The following is a 16395-nucleotide window of genomic DNA, read 5'->3' on the forward strand; positions in this document are numbered from 1 at the left end:
CATAAACTCACGCCCGTAATCCCTAATGGGGTGGGCAGAGCCACAAGTAATCAAAGACAACTTGCAGCCACTGTTGATACGAAGTCCAAAGATGGATATGATGAACCTTATGGTGATAAGGGATCAGCCTATCGCCCATAACATTAGTCCATCATGTTAGAGGACACAATCCCTCTGTCGGTTTTTACGACATGCCCGGGAAGAGAAGCAGCTGAACGTGTTCTATGTTTTTTATATGCTCCCAGAACAGCATAGAAGCATCTTCGTTAAAATCTTCGTGATTATTACGAAAATCTCATTACCTACTCTCGATGACGGTTTCCAACTGGGATTTGTAATAAATAATTTTCTTTACAGCCACGTCTTGCCTTCGCTTTGCAATTCGCTGATATTGACTCGCGTTCGCTATCGATTCAGCTTTTGGTGTTATTAGGGTTCCTTGCGAAGTACTTATCTTAAAGAATTAATTTAACTTAGTAATAAGTTTATTTCAGGAAAATCTTCCGTATTTCCAATTTTGCGTTTCGAGACCAAAATAAATGTTGGCACGTGAATAGACACCCACGTGCCAATATTTATTCAAATCGCTTAATCATAATGTTATTGTTTGTATATTGAATGGGTTGAAATGAAGTAAGAAAAAGGTCTAATCTGTAATTACGACGCACAATTTGGTTTCTACTATAGGGCTTGTCAGTTTTTCTTTATAAATTTTCAACATAACATAGCATTGCCCGTATCCCTGTAGAGGAAGGCAGAGGTGTATAATATCCCCATTACCCACCGGCTATGTGTAAATTTTCCAAGTACTTAGAAGATTCGGTTTTTTTTATATAGGTACCTAAAACAAACGTCTGCTTAATCCTCTAAGACGCCGCTCTGAGCCAAAGTTCGTGCTCCGACCCTCAGGCCTGTTGTCTTAAATTTTGAACCGAGTGAGAGCCCTTAGCGCTCTCCATTTGTCCGACCAAGTCTTCTTCTATCGTGTGGGTTGTGAGGCGGATTACCAACCCCATCAATCCTGGTGTCAGGGTTATTATTGATCTACCATAGGCTCCATATAACGAACTACTCCGACCAAGTAGTTAATACCATTTGCGTCAAATCTGCAATGAGTCACGTTAAAAAAAGAAACAACGTCTGGTCGAAATTGCAACGGTTACTTTTTGCTTAAGTATTAATTTATTGAGTGGTTTATGAAATATTGAAGTAAAGCAACCTCCTTTATTCTCTATAGTATATGCAATTAGTGTACTTAGAAATTTTCTCTCCTATTTGTCGTATAAGTCGTGTCGCTCGGATGCTAGTAGGGAAAGGATTCGCTACATAGATTTCCCATGGGAGGTTTCTATCTGGCTCCTTTCTGAGTAATTTCTATAGATATATCTCGACATTTATGGCAAAAGAAGTATAAAAAATATTGAATTGTATTTTGTCTTGGTCTAATTATCACGGAGATCATCTATACCGATTTTGTTCAGGTTGTTAATTTTTAGATAATATATATCAACAGGCTCACACACAGGCAGGCAGGCAGACAGACAGTCGCTTCTGTAAAAACCGGACCTGTCAAATCTTCAGGTTAGGCAAGCGGAGCCTGTGAAAATCGGGATAATGCTAGGGAGATGATGACGTAATTATACCAACACAAGAAAATAAAAAGTAATTTGTAAGTAAGTACTTATACACTTTTAAGAAAGTTATGTATGAGCTGTCCGTGTATCAAGCTTTTTACGCGGAACCTTCACGAAAATTCCAGTTCACGCTTTGCCGCCTTATTTTTCCGTTCAAGTCATTTTCCTTCGTGCCATGCAAACTTTCCTGTCTTACCGTGAACCAACTTTATTGATTTATTTTTGTTCACTTTTTTTATTGAACAAACTTTGCCAAAGCCAGTATTCCGTGCAACCTTGTATTTGTCGGTCTTTTCCGAGAGTTTTTCCGGTTTTTCTTGGTTTTGTTTCTTGTTTTTTTCTTCCTTTCAAATGAACTGGTAACAGGTAAGTTTTGAGTCGTTCAATTATTAAAACGCTTTGGTTTGTTCTTTTTAAAGAAGAAACGAGTTGCGCTTTTAATTAAGAGCTTGTTATTCTTTCTAATACTGTTTTAATTTGTTTGTTGGGAGCATTCACGCTTACTTTGGTGCGCTTATTGCTATCGGCCCACTAGCTTCGATTAATTCTTTCTTTTATAATCCCAGAGCCGAGCCTCGTCCCGAACTTAGGCTCCCTTAACTTGGGCCCCCTTAACTTGAGCCCCCTTAACTTGGGCCCCCTTAGGCCTGTTGGCTTAAATTTTCCCTCAGCACTCCCCATTTGTCTGGCCCAGTAGATAGTCGTGAGCTTACATACTGCTTGTTTACTGTCTATTTATTTGTACTTACTCTATTGTGTAAATTGTTTTTATTACGTGTTTTGTTTTTTATTTGTTACTCTCTTCTTCTTCTATCGTGTAGGCTGTAAGGTGAATTACCAACCTCATCAACCTTGGTGTCAGGGTTGTTATTGAGCCGCCAAATGCCCCCGACATGGCTCATATAACGGCTACTTACTTACATCAGTAAGTAGTAACCGGGACCAACGGCTTAATGTGCCTTTCGAAGCACAGATCATCTTACTTTTGGACAATTAGGTGATCAGCCTGTAATGTCTTAACCAAACTAGGGATGATATAGTGATTTTTGTGATATATCTCCACCGGGATTCGAACTCGGGATCTCCAGATCGTGAGCCTAACGCTCAACCACTGGTCCCTTTATAATAAACGTTTCTTCTTTCTAGTGTTCACTAACATGTCAATGACCCAGTCATAGGAAATGAAGTAGGATCACCTTAGCACAGGTGTGTCTGAACAAATATAGACCCCGATTCCCTCTTTACACAATACTGTTTGCCTTCCCCCACTCATGTCGGCTTTCCGCCCCAATAATTGATGATTAACTTGAGGGCAATCATGGAAGGAAAAGATTTTCCGAGAACACTTCGGCAAATAAACCATTTTAGGGTTGCGACTTAACACGTTCACTGTGTAACTGAAAATTAGATATCAACTTCTCACGGGCAATGTTAGTTTTCGATAAACACATTGGAATTTATGTACGTAGACACAATATGGTGAAAAAAGATGTGTCCTACATATGGGACATGTGCGTATGAGTTTCAAATTTATTGCCTCAAATGTGGTTCATACATAGTGAACGTGTTAAGATCAACAGGCGGCTTTATTGCTAAGTACCAATCTCTTCCACCCCGCGATTTTATTTGACGTGACATTTTGTAGGTACTTTTGAACTACTTGGCCGGACTAATTGGGACCGCTGGTACAAAATTTGAGAGGTGTTGATGGTTCAATAGTAACCAAGCACCAGGGTTGATTTGGTCGATCATTGGTTTTACAACCTACACAAGAGAAGTCGCTCCATTTCAATCACAGTTTAATCACTGACGTATAGGGCCCTAATTCCTGTAGCCACCTCCTAACTTTATTTTAAGTTATTATACCTGTCATTTTCTTATCCGAAAAGGAAAGGCACGGATAATTGACAGCTGTCAATTTTAAAATGAATACCCCGGGGGAATCACATAGGCACCTCGCTAGTATGCAACCCGTTTGACGTGTGTTGTCAACTTAATTGTGTCGGGTTGTTGGCCGACGGGGTAAAGTACCTAAAACTATTGTTTCATATATGCAAGGGTAAGAACATGACAGACATGACTTAAAATAAATTTACACCAATATCATAGAATAAGGAATACGTATAGAACGGCAACTCTCCGCTCCCCACCAGCATCTGATCCCAAAAATAATACAACCGCAATTTACTTGAAGTGTGTATTTCTTACAGATGGTAAGCATCAGACGTCATATACTCAGAAGCCTTTAGTTCCTCTCTATCCGAATCCTGTACAAGTTGGGTGTGTGTTAAAGTAAATTGGCTCTATAGTTCGTTCAAAGTCTCTAATCTCGTCTTAAGATACGACTGTGAAATTAGTCGCTCTTTCGGTGATTTTTAAAAGTTTGATCTAGCCTTTTTTATTCTGTCAAATAGGTCGCTTTGAACACAGATACGTGACTCCATCTTAGTTATGTTAAAAAAATCTATTTTCTATAAGAATCGTTTGTTTCACACCACAGCACACAAGTTCCAGAGAAAGTAAACTTTCAGTATTAAAAATATTACAAGTCCACAAATTTTATCATCGAAATTTTCTAAGTGTATATTTTAATGTTGTAAATGTATATGTGTGTCGTAGATTTTATCTAAATAAACTTTTTATTATTATTATCTGAGCTAGGTTTAACTCACCTCCCTAGAACATAGTTTAGACTTGAATCGTATGGTATCAGACGTCACACACACAGATGCGCGTATACGATAACGTCAATGTGTAGTGTCTGTGTAAAAGGATGTTGTTTGTATGAAGTGTCCGGGGTGTGGCAATGTGATACTATATAGTAAATCTCGTTTGCTTTAATCTTCTTCTATCGTGTGGGTTGTGAGGTGGATTACCAACCGCATCAACCCTGGTGTCAGGGTTATTATTGAGCCGCCATAAGCCCCTGACATGACTCATGTGACGACTACGTACTTACATCAGTAAGTAGTAACCGGGACCAACGGCTTAACGTGCCTTCCGAAGCACGGATCATCTTACTTTTTGGACAATCAGGTGATCAGCCTGTAATGTCCTAACCAAACTAGGGATCACAAAGTGATTTTTGTGATTTGTCCCCACTGGGATTCGAACCCGGGACCTCCGGATCGTGAGCACAACGCTCAACCACTGGACCACGGAGGCCGTTTGCTTTAATGAACACCAAATATTAAATTTATACCAGAGCAATATAACGAACCGTAATTGCTAAGTAAATTGAAAAGCGACATTATTGTTAAACTTTCCGCAAGTAACATAACATACATACATACATAAACAGCCTATACACGTTCCACTGCTGGACACAGGCCTCCCCTCAATCAACCGGAGGGGGTATGGGGCATACTCCACCACGCTGCTCCACTGCGGGTTGGTGGAGGTGTTTTTACGGCTAATAGCCGGGACCAACGGCTTAACGTGCCCTCCGAAGCACGGAATCATCTTACTTTTTCGGACAATCAGGTGATTCAAGCCTGAAAAGTCCTTACCAAACAAAGGACAGTCTCACAAAGTGATTTCGACAATGTCCCCATCGGGAATCGAACCCGGACCTCCAGATCGTGAGCCTAACGCTCTAACCACTAGACCACGGAGGCTGTGCCGCAAGTAAATATAGCTTAATTAATAAACAAAGGTTTATAATAACACCACAAAATGTAAGGTGAATATAATAGTATTTAATAAAATAACATTCAACATTTAACATCATTAGGTATACGGTGACCTAATGTAGTGGCAAGAAAACTAAAAAAGAAAACAATATAAAAAACATAAAAACAGACATAACAACATAACGCGGGCCTTTCTAGGCTACGTTTGTCAAAAACAATATAGCGCTACAAATTTTTTCTCCTTTCTCGATATCTATTTCGGTATCTTTTATCTTGTTCTGTTGGTCGCCGTATAAGGGTCAGAGGCGGAGATCCTCCAGCTGGCTTTTTCCTCGCGCAGCGTATTTCACTTGCGGTCCAGAGAGGCAACGCTGCAAGCATAATGGGTGCGTTCAGGCGGGGCTCGCTTTCCGGAGGGCTTGTTGACGTTTGATATGAGTTTCTTTTTATATATTTGTGTGTTTTGATGTATTTTAGTGTAGGTTTTTAATTTGACTGTTATATATTTTATTAACATTGTAACTATAATGAATTACAATAAACAATTGTTAATTGGAATCATAAATAAAAAGAATAGGTCTAACACTACTACTTAATGAAAACAACGATCTTTTATCTTTGTTTTTTTTTTTACCTTTGATGGGTTTGCTCTTGGTCCCAGACTTCACCGATGGCATTGACGAGCCCTAAGATGGAGCTCGCTCGCCCAGAAGGTGCCTGTTGACTCTGGCCTTGAAAGCACCCAGGTTATATGCATTCGGAAATACAGAAGACGGCAGAGAATTCCATTCCTTTTGGGTATAAATGACGACCCTTTTTATTACACCCAGACACAATTACATCTTCCACCCATTATTATTCTGATCAAAATGAAGAGAAGCAATATAGGTAGCAATATAATTCTATACTTACTTACGGTTCAAAAATCAAGCGACAATTATTTTTATACAGGGTGTTAGTAACATCGTAACGAATACTCAGAGGGATGATTCAGACCATGATTCTGAGTTAATATCAAATGGAATTTTTCGTCGCAAAATTCATGATTTTTTTAGTGTTTTTTAAATTATTTTCAATTCTATACTTTTGCGAAGGAAAATTCCACTTGGTATTAACTCAGAATAATCAGCTGAATCATCCCCCTCAGTATTCGTTACGATGTCACTTACACCCCACACAAGTACATACGGTAGCCATACAAGTAGGTATGGGTGTTAGTGACACCGTAACTAATACTGAGGGGGATGGTTCAGACCATGATTCTGAGTTGATATCAAGTGGAATTTTCAGTCTGAATATTCCTGAAAATGTTTGTGTTTTTTTTTAATTATTTTCAATTCCATACTTTTGCGACTAAAAATTCCACTTGATATCATCTCAGAATCATGGCCTCAATCACCCCTCAAAGTTATTGTTACGATGTCACTAACATCCTGTATATGCTTCTGCCATTCCATTGTATTTTGGAATAATTATGTACCCGAGTAATGAGAAAATAGGTAATTATCACGTTAAACTGTACAACGTTGTTTATATTGTTTTTGGTGAACGTAGCCTGGAAAGTTCATCATTTAAAACCTATTTATTTGTCAAAACGTAACAAAATGGGACGTAACGTAACGTAATAAAAAGTATCAAGACGTTTTCATCCAATTACCCGAGTGTTTCTACAGTAAGCAACACTTCTATATCGATACATAGAATAAGTAATCGCCGCCTTTATGCACGAATGATTTTATTTATTTAAAAAATATTATATTAATCTATGTGGCGCTTATAAAAGCGTAAACTCCTTGAAGATTCCAACAACTTTACAATTTGTTGTCAATGTCATTTTATTGATGTCAAGCTGTAATCTGTAAACATCAAAGTTTTGTAAGCGTTTGTATTTATTTTATACTTGTATACAATTTTATACAATTGATTAAAAATTACATCAACAACACATTAAGAGGTTAAATACAATACATAAGTGTGCATATTTATTTATTTAAAATTAGAATATTAATTACAGTTCATCATAGTTTAGGACATAATACAAAGATATAATCAATCGATATACGTCGCTGTTGGGCACAGGCGTCCCCTCAAACGGATGGGGTACGGAGCATACTCCACCACGCTACTGCTTCAGGCTAGTGGAAGTGTTTTGCGGCTATGAGCCGGCACTAACGGGTTATCGTGTCTTCCGAAGTATGGATACTATGACGGAGCCTTTATAAGTCGCCGTATGACTTCGCATAGCCACGCCAAAATAAGGGTTCCGTCATACAGCCACATACAGTGACATAGGCCTCTCCCAAGGCACTCTACAAAGCCCTATCATCAGCCTTACGCAGCCACTCGCTTCCAGCCACCTACTGCAAGTCGTCCCGCCATCCTGTCAAGGGTAACCATCACTGCGTTTCCCTAGACGCGGTCTGCACTCCAGAACACGCTTGCAATAATGGATAGGATGTTTTAAAATATCATTTCATTTCAGCTGATCCAAAATGGCGAAAGAAATGGACATTGGGAAGATGAAGGCGTTGGAGGAGAGAATAAAGGCTCCTTCCATCTGGGGCAGAATACCTTGTGGGCTGAGGTTTGAAGATCTGCAAGACAAACGGTATGAAGAGGCAGTGAGGTTTTTGAAGAAACATTATCTTGGTGAAGAGGTACTCAAATCAGACCAAACCAAATCGAATACATTTTATTGCACAGAACTTAACGGTACACAGTTTCATAGATAATTGATATCACATGGTTTCCAGGATTTGGGAACTAGAAGAAAATGAAGTGAGTCGTACGCGCCGAAACAAAATGAAAGCCTTTTCTGAATTTCTCTGAAATTTATTTCGATGTTTGAACCATATATTTAATATTTAATTATTTTATAAGCGAAACATCGTCGGATTTGCAGTTCTAGGAATCTCCCATTATTTGAAAAGTAATTTCGATTATTTTAAGCTCACAGAAATCATTAATTTTCAACAAAAAAATAAAATAAAATAAAAATTTAGAAACCAATTCGGTGGCAGATATACAATATTTATACAATATTTTAATTAAAGAAAATGGAACCAGATTGTCTGGTTTTAAAACGAAAATTCGCTTAATTTGTGCTAATGAAAAACTGAGCCGGATTATTATGTTGAGTTGTGAAGCTAACCTTGCACTTAAAGCGATAATTCGCTTACTTACTTATTTTCATCAGTAAGTAGTAACCGGGACCAACGGCTTAACGTGCCTTCCGAAGCACGGATCATCTTGCTTTCGGACAATCAGGTGATCAGCCTGTACATTACAATGTTCTAATCAAACTAGGGATCATAAAGTGAACCGGATCGTAAGCTCAATACTCAACTACTGGATCACAGAGGCCGTTGAAGCCAATTGAGTTGTTTTTTTTAAGGGATGTTTGGCGTTATAATAACCCTGACACCAGGGCTGATATTGTTCATGAACCACCTCACAACCTACACAGTGCAATTTGATTAAATTTGCTTTTCTGGATTTAACTTATTATTTATTTAACAACTTATTGTATGTAGACCAGGATGTAAAAACAATTAGACTGACAGACAGACAAACGGTTCAGTTTATTTCTAGTAGAATCTCTTCCTAACTTGGCCGGACGAATGAGGAACGTAAAATGAATTTCGGTCAATTTCTTCGCTCGCCTGAGTTAACCATATTTATCTTTTACAGATAACCTACAGATCTTTAAAGATATTGGACGATAAGGAGGGAACAGATGAATTCATACATAATGCGAGGATCTGGATGAAAGACAAGATGTCCATAGCCGTTATAAAGGAGGGGAAGGAGAAACTAGTTGGATTGCTCATCATGAGGATACAGGAGAAAAGTAAGTGTTTATTCATAAAGTGACAGTTTAGTTAAGGGAAAAAATGCCCCAATTGGCTACTTGGCAGTTTTCGGATCTTTCTCTCTCTTTATTTAAGAGCTGCGCTCTTGTCGGTGGAGTAATCGCCTCCATTTTCATTACTCCATAGATAGGGCGCGTAGAACGGTGGTTGCCCCAATCGCCTTCCGTTCCGCAGCACACCGACCAATTTCTCAATCGGTGATGTTCTAGCTAGAACCCTACGAGACTCCATTTCCTCGGCCTCCAACCAGTACTGATACCGCTGCTGCTCGGCATCAAGGGTGCGCTTTTGAAGTAGCGGCGCCTACTCGCTACGTCACAAGATCGTCTTAGATTTCAGAAAATTATTTAAAAAAAAAACAAACGCGACTATTGTATAGTAGTGAATTCGATACATTTCATGTTTTATTGTCACTACTGTGAGATAGCCAATTGGGTAGTTTCCTAGGTCAAAGATAAATTATGAAATTCTGATTACTAAATAAAGACTAAAGGCTAAATAAAGACTAAAGGTGACAAAATAGTCTTCATTTTTCTATTTAACTTATTTATTTTTAAACAAGAAAACGTTCTTTGTCATGTTCTTTGACGTCACGGTGTGCTTTTTCAAACAAATTTCATAGTAATTTCGTGTTTTAACGGTTAGTAAAATAGTAACTCATTTGACTAGTTGGAAATTACCCTATTGTCTACATCATACCGATGTACATTTGTGACGGTTGCACGGCTCACTTGGTGAGCACTATCATATTAAATAATAAAGAATAAAATAAAAATAAAATACATTTATTTCAAGCAACATAAGGCTATACAATACTTTTGACACAATAAAATAAAAACAAAATTAAATGAAACGACAATTAAATAAAATAAAATAAAAAAGAATGAAATAAAATAAAATTGGGATCAAACAAAGCATAGAATTATGGTGTTATCTATATTGCTTCTCTTTATTTTGATCAGAATAATAATGGGTGGAAGATGTGTAGTGTAGTGCCTGGGTGTAATAACAAATAACGTGCCTTCCTAAGCACAGATCATCTTCATTTCGGGCAATCTGGTGATCAGCCAGTAATATCCTAACCAAACTAGGGACCACAGAGAATTTTTGTGATATATCTCCACCGGGAATCGAACCCGGGATCTCCGGATCATGAGCCCAGCGCTCAACCACGGAGATCGTTGCAATACTGCACTTAAGATAAATTAATAACTCATAAGGTAAATTCGAAACCAGGGTTCGAACCGGCGTCTCCCGTTTGACAGGCAAGTCGGCGAACCGCAGGACCACAGTGACTTTGAAGAAAAATTCCCGCTAAATTCGTCTTATGCAACTCCAAAAGTTTTTAAAATACAAAACGCCACATTCCAAACTCCTATCAAGCAAATTAGCAAAGTTTAAACCATTTATACCGAATCCAGTTGTAAAATTTCAATGTAAACTCCCCTCTGCTCAGTTCGCACTATTCGGAATCTATTTGCGTTTCTATCGATTCGAATAAAACTCGATTTTGTATCGATACCCGTAACATTAGGGAGTGGATTCCTTGAATGTTCTGCGCCTAAATTTTTACTGCACCCCGTAAAAAGAATTCCGGATTCAGCTTTAGGATTTGACGCGTGGTGTAAATTCGGCAAGGAAGTTTGGATACAATATGGAAAAGAATAAGGGACTTTCCAATCGACGTTTTCCAAACACACGCTAGATGGCGTTGTTCACTTTTAACGTGACAATTACCTATTTTCTCATTGCTGGGGTACATAATTATTAAAAAAATTTAATGTAATGGCAGAAGTATATATAAAAGTATTGTTGCTTGTTATTTGCAAGTAAATAAATTGCAATTAAAATAATTAGTATTTTAACTTTGGCATCGCAATTTATCTTTGCAAACTTAATATATGTAAAATAACATATAGGATTGTTTGCAAAAAATAGCGATCAGCACATTTTTAATACCCGGAATAAAAATAAATTTGCTTTACAAGTCAGTCGATTACATCACTACATTTTTTAAGGGGCAATGTATACGTTTTTACAATAAGATTCCAATTGATATTCAGAATTTGCCTTTCAACTGTTTAAAGACAATAGTTAAACAGAAACTTTGCAAAAAAGTTTTTATAAGGTTAGTGATTATTCAGAAGATATGAATGCATGGGGATTAACTGTCTGAGAACTGCTATTAGGCAGCTAAATTACTCAATTGTATAACAATATTTTGTTTATTTTTTTTAAAGAACGTCTACGGCCCTGTGCCGAGGTTTTTCTTGCAGCTTCTTTTCCCTGGCCATACAGGTTGTGAGAAGCTGCAGTAGTTTTAGGCGGATGAGACGTTCGTTATGTAAAATATATTTTTGAATTTGTATTTGACCCATATGGTGCATCATAATCTACCTTGCCACTTGTGATTAGAAAGTCTAGAAAGAAATATATTGGTATATTTTTTGCGACCATTCGCTTGCCACTTGCACCGCGTAACTTATACGTAAATTGGATTCCAAGTAGTCGATCGGGATAGGTCTATATTAGGGAGGCGATATCGTCTCGAATGAGGAAGACTCAAAGCCAAGGTGAGCCAGAATTTGCCGTATTTTCACGTCAATGTTGCGTAACTGGATGCCATCTTGAATTTATCTCATAGCTTATCGTACATATTGTTCTAGCGGTTCATTATTAGTATTTTCGTTTTTTTTTAACGTGACTTATTGTAGATTTGCCGCAGATGCCATTAACTACTTGGCCGGACAAATGGGGTGCGTTGAAGGCTCCATTAGCGTCTAGAGAGACGTATAATGCGTAAACTATCAGTGAGGTTGAACATAACATACAAAACTAACGCCTATTACAGCAGGCCTAGGACGCTATGTAAGCGCAAGGCGACGCCACGCGAGATAAAATAAGGTCCTTGGTACACGCAACTGCCGGGACATCCGCGATTTTTTTAAGATGTCGCACTCCAAAAGAAATATACTTTTATTGTATGGGTGTTAGTTACATCGTAACGAATACTCGTACTGAAAGGGATGATTCAGACCATGATTCTGAGTTAATATCAATTGGAATTTTTTGTCGCAAAATTTCTGACTTTTTTTTTAGTTTTTTTTTTTTTAATTATTTTCAATTCTATACTTTTGCGATGGAAAATTACACTTCATATTAACTCAGAATAATGAGCTGAATCATTCCACTCAGTATTCGTTACGATGTCACTTAGCCCGTAAAAGTACGTACAGGTAACCATACAAGTAGGTATGGGTGTTAGTGACAACGAATACTGAGGTGGATGGTTCAGACCATGATTCTGAGTTGATATCAAGTGGAATTTCCTGTCGGAAAATTCATGAAAATTATTGTGTTTTTTTTTAAATTATTTTTGGGACGGAAAATTCCACTTGATATCAACTCAGAATCATGGTCTGAATTATCCCTCAAAATTTCGTTACGATGTCACTAACACCGTGTATAGCTTAAGAGCCAAGAAAAAGAAAAATATACCTATTTTCGTAAGAAATGAGAAAAATCGATAGCTTTTAACATAATTTCTGTCAGATTGTGTTTTGTTTTTCATATTCAAGTCACGAGCACATCGATGCGTGAACGAGGAACCTTAACTCGTCTGTCAAATTTGACAACTCGTGCTTTGACATTTACTTGCACCAGTAAGTAGTAACCGGGACCAATGGCTTAACGGCTTTAACGGCGCATGCACAGATCATCTTACTTTCGGACAATCAGGTGATCAGCCTGTAATGTTCTAACCAAACTAGGGATCAAAAAACGTTTTTGCGATAAGTCCTCACCGGGATTTGAACCTGGGACTTCTGAATCGTGAGCCAGCTCAACCACTGGACCACGGTTCGAACCGGCGTTCGTTACCAGGGTTCGTACCGGCGTTCCCCGTTTGAGAAGCAAGTCGGTGAACCGCATGATTACAGTGAATTTGAGGAAAATTTCACGCTAAATTCGTCCTATACTACTCCGGGACTTCTGATTCGTGGGCCCAACGCTGAACTACTGGACCACAGAGGCCGTTATACTTACTACTAAAATACTACTACAGTTTTATTTACTTGTTTTCACGTAATAAAAGGAAATCCCCGAATGCCATTACCGCACTCTCGTAAGACAAAGACGGAACATTTAGTACTAATTGTTTTACTCGCTAGGAACATCATTAATGTCTAATTGCTACTAATTAGTGCTAGACGAGATAATAATACGCCTCATTAAGCTATCGTATGGCTACTTAGATATTGTCTTAGTTAGATGGCGTAGTAGTGCAGTTTGTACAACCTACATAAACAGCCTATTTACGTCCCACTGCTGGGCACAGGCCTCCCCTCAATCAACCGGAGGGGATATGGAGCACTTTTCATGCTTGAATCACCTGATTGTCCGAAAAAGTAAGATGATTCCGTGCTTCGGAGGGCACGTTAAGCTGTTGGTCCCGGCTATTAGCAACCCACAATGCCCTCCGAAGCACGGAATCGTCTTACTTTTTCGGAAAATCTCGTCATTCAAGCCTGAAAAGTCCTTACCAAAGAACAGTCTCACAAAGTGATTTCGACAATGTTTTAACCACTCTCAACTCAACGCTTTAACCACTAGACCACTATATCGTTCAACCTATAGCGATTTAAACGCTAAATCTCTTCAATAGGATATGTACCTATATTTTTCGATTTGCAGCGGGCTCTCAAGAGCAAGCTGACAAAACACGTATCTCCATTTAAAAAATGCTATAGATATTACTATAGTGTCTTTGTTTTTGTACCCATAGAGCAACACGGGCAAATTTGTGTAACAATTATACAGGGTGTTAGTGACATCGTAACAAAAACTTTGAGGGGTGATTGAGGCCATGATTCTGAGATAATATCAAGTGGAATTTTCCGTCGCAAAAGTATGGAACTGAAAATAATTAAAAAAAAACACAAAAATTTTCATGAATATTCAGACTGAAAATTCCACTTGATATCAACTCAGAATCATGGTCTGAACCATCCCCCTCAGTATTCGTTGCGCACCCCTAACACCCATACCTACTTGTATGACTACCGTATGTACTTGTATGGGGTGTAAGTGTCATCGTAACGAATACTGAGGGGGATGATTAAGCTGATTATTCTGAGTTAATATCAAGTGGAATTTTCCATCGCGAAAATATAGAATTGAAAATAATTTTAAAAAACTAAAAAAAAATCATGAATTTTGCGACGAAAAATTCCACCTGATATTAACTCAGAATCATGGTCTGAATCATCACCCTGAGTATTCGTTACGATGTCACTAACACCCTGTATATTATACACATACATACATACATACACATTGCCGGTAAAGTGGCTATGGAATTTGAGAAGTAAAGCTATCGTAGTTATTATCTGTTGGCAGAAGTAGTACTAAAAGAGAGTGGGGTTGAACCGGCGACATAGGTTCTCACACAAAATGCGCGTTAGGGCCTATATTATATGTACTTTAATATACTTTATTGCACTTAACAACTAGTTACATTACAAACAAGAAATGGACGTTTACAATGTATAGGAACAGGATACCAAAATACTTTTATTTTCAGGTTCGTTTTCAAGAACCTTCAGCCGTGTTAAGCTCACCTACAACCCGATCTATTCTACCGTGATGACTTTCTACAATGCTATTGAAAAGCCAGTCTGTATATTTGAGAAGTTGAATTGTAAGAGATATCTGAAGATTTATGTACTCGCCCTTAAAATGCGATACAGGCATCGAGGTGGGTATTTATATTTCTTAACATAACATAAGCTTATCATATGGTTATAACTCAATTTGATTCTTCTTCTTATCCTGTGTCAAGGTTATTGCTGAGCCGCGAAAAGCCCCTGACATGGCTCATGTAACGACAACACACTTACATCATTAATTGGTAACCGGGACCAACGGCTTAACGTGCCTTCCGAAGCATGAATCATATTACTTTCGGATAAACAGGTGATCAGCCTGTAATGTCCTAACCAAACTAAGGATCACAAAGTGATTTTTGAGTTATGTCCCCACCGGGATTCGTACCCGGAAATAACATATATCATTATAGTATATTTGATATTGTAAGTACTTACAAAAATTATATAACTTTTACAGGTATAGCCAAAGACCTGATAAAAGCTGGTATGGACTTGGCTGCAAGCGCCTTTGTGCCAGTAATGGCTGGGATCTTCACCAGCGGAAGGTCGCAGCAGATAGCCGATGAACTTGGTTTCGAGAAATACAATGAGATCTACTACATAAGATATCTTATTGATGATCAGGTGATAATGCAGTTACCTTAAGTTATATAACTCTTTATACCCCTACCTCCTTAGGTGAAGAGGTGATAAAGGCTCTCACCCGGACAGAACTGTCTTTTTTTTACAAATAACATCTTGTTAGTCCAGTAGGTCTAACATTTGCAACGTGATAAAATTATCGATCGATTCGCTTTGTTTTATCCCTAACATGCGTGCCACGTGATTTTGTTAGTATTTTAACGGAACGACATGACTTATTTGAGTTCACATATTCGGTGCTACCAATCGACAAAACGATATAATTATATCGTCATTTCTATCGTTACATGAACCATAATCAGGTGCCTTCGGCGGCTCACCCTGACACTAAGGTTGAGGAAGTTGATAATCTATTTCACAACTCACACTCAGAAGAAATTGTTAAAATAATGTTACAAAATTGAATCTTATTTTTGAAATCGATCTTTCTCCAACAGATAGTGTTTTGGGATACGGGTACTGGCAACTATGGCGCATCTATTATGGCGTACCGTATCCCAGACATAGAAGAACCAGAAGATATAACTGTAGTGCCGTCTTCCCGATTCAATATGATAAAAGCTCCTGATGAGGAAGGTGGCGAAGAGGAAGGAGAAGAAGGCGCTGAGAAGAAAGAAGGAGAGGCGGAAGGAAAGAAAGAAGAAGAAGAAAAGAAAGAGGGCGAAGAGAAGAAAGAATAAGAGAAGAAATAGAAAAGACGTTATGGACGGAATAAAAAAGTTGATGTTAAAGATGCAGTTTTATTTCTCTGGACATACTTAGTAGACTAGAAAATAGTTTGTAATAGCAATAATTATCAAAAAAGTAAGAAAGTTTATATATTTTCAATATTTCTCTTACTGTTATTTATTTCGTATCTTTAATTTCGGATATTATAGGTCCGGCTGTGCGTGTGAATGGACTCAAAATTAATAAGGTTTATTACAGGATTTTCTCTCTAAAAGTCTTA

The 16395-nt window shown here is 38.0% G+C and overlaps 1 protein-coding gene across 1 annotated transcript; it reads left to right on the forward strand.

Annotated features, from left to right (window-relative positions):
* Positions 1–1915: 1915 nt before the first annotated feature.
* Positions 1916–16126, forward strand: LOC126377463 (uncharacterized). The gene is made up of 6 exons (XM_050025197.1): positions 1916–2000; positions 7749–7923; positions 8957–9116; positions 14720–14893; positions 15262–15428; positions 15884–16126. Exons 2-6 carry the CDS (start codon positions 7759–7761, stop codon positions 16124–16126), a joined length of 909 nt encoding a protein of 302 aa, XP_049881154.1. The 5' UTR covers positions 1916–2000; positions 7749–7758.
* The last annotated feature ends 269 nt before the right edge of the window (positions 16127–16395 follow it).

Source organism: Pectinophora gossypiella, chromosome 23 (genome assembly GCF_024362695.1).
Source record: "Pectinophora gossypiella chromosome 23, ilPecGoss1.1, whole genome shotgun sequence".
Taxonomy (NCBI): domain Eukaryota; kingdom Metazoa; phylum Arthropoda; class Insecta; order Lepidoptera; family Gelechiidae; genus Pectinophora; species Pectinophora gossypiella.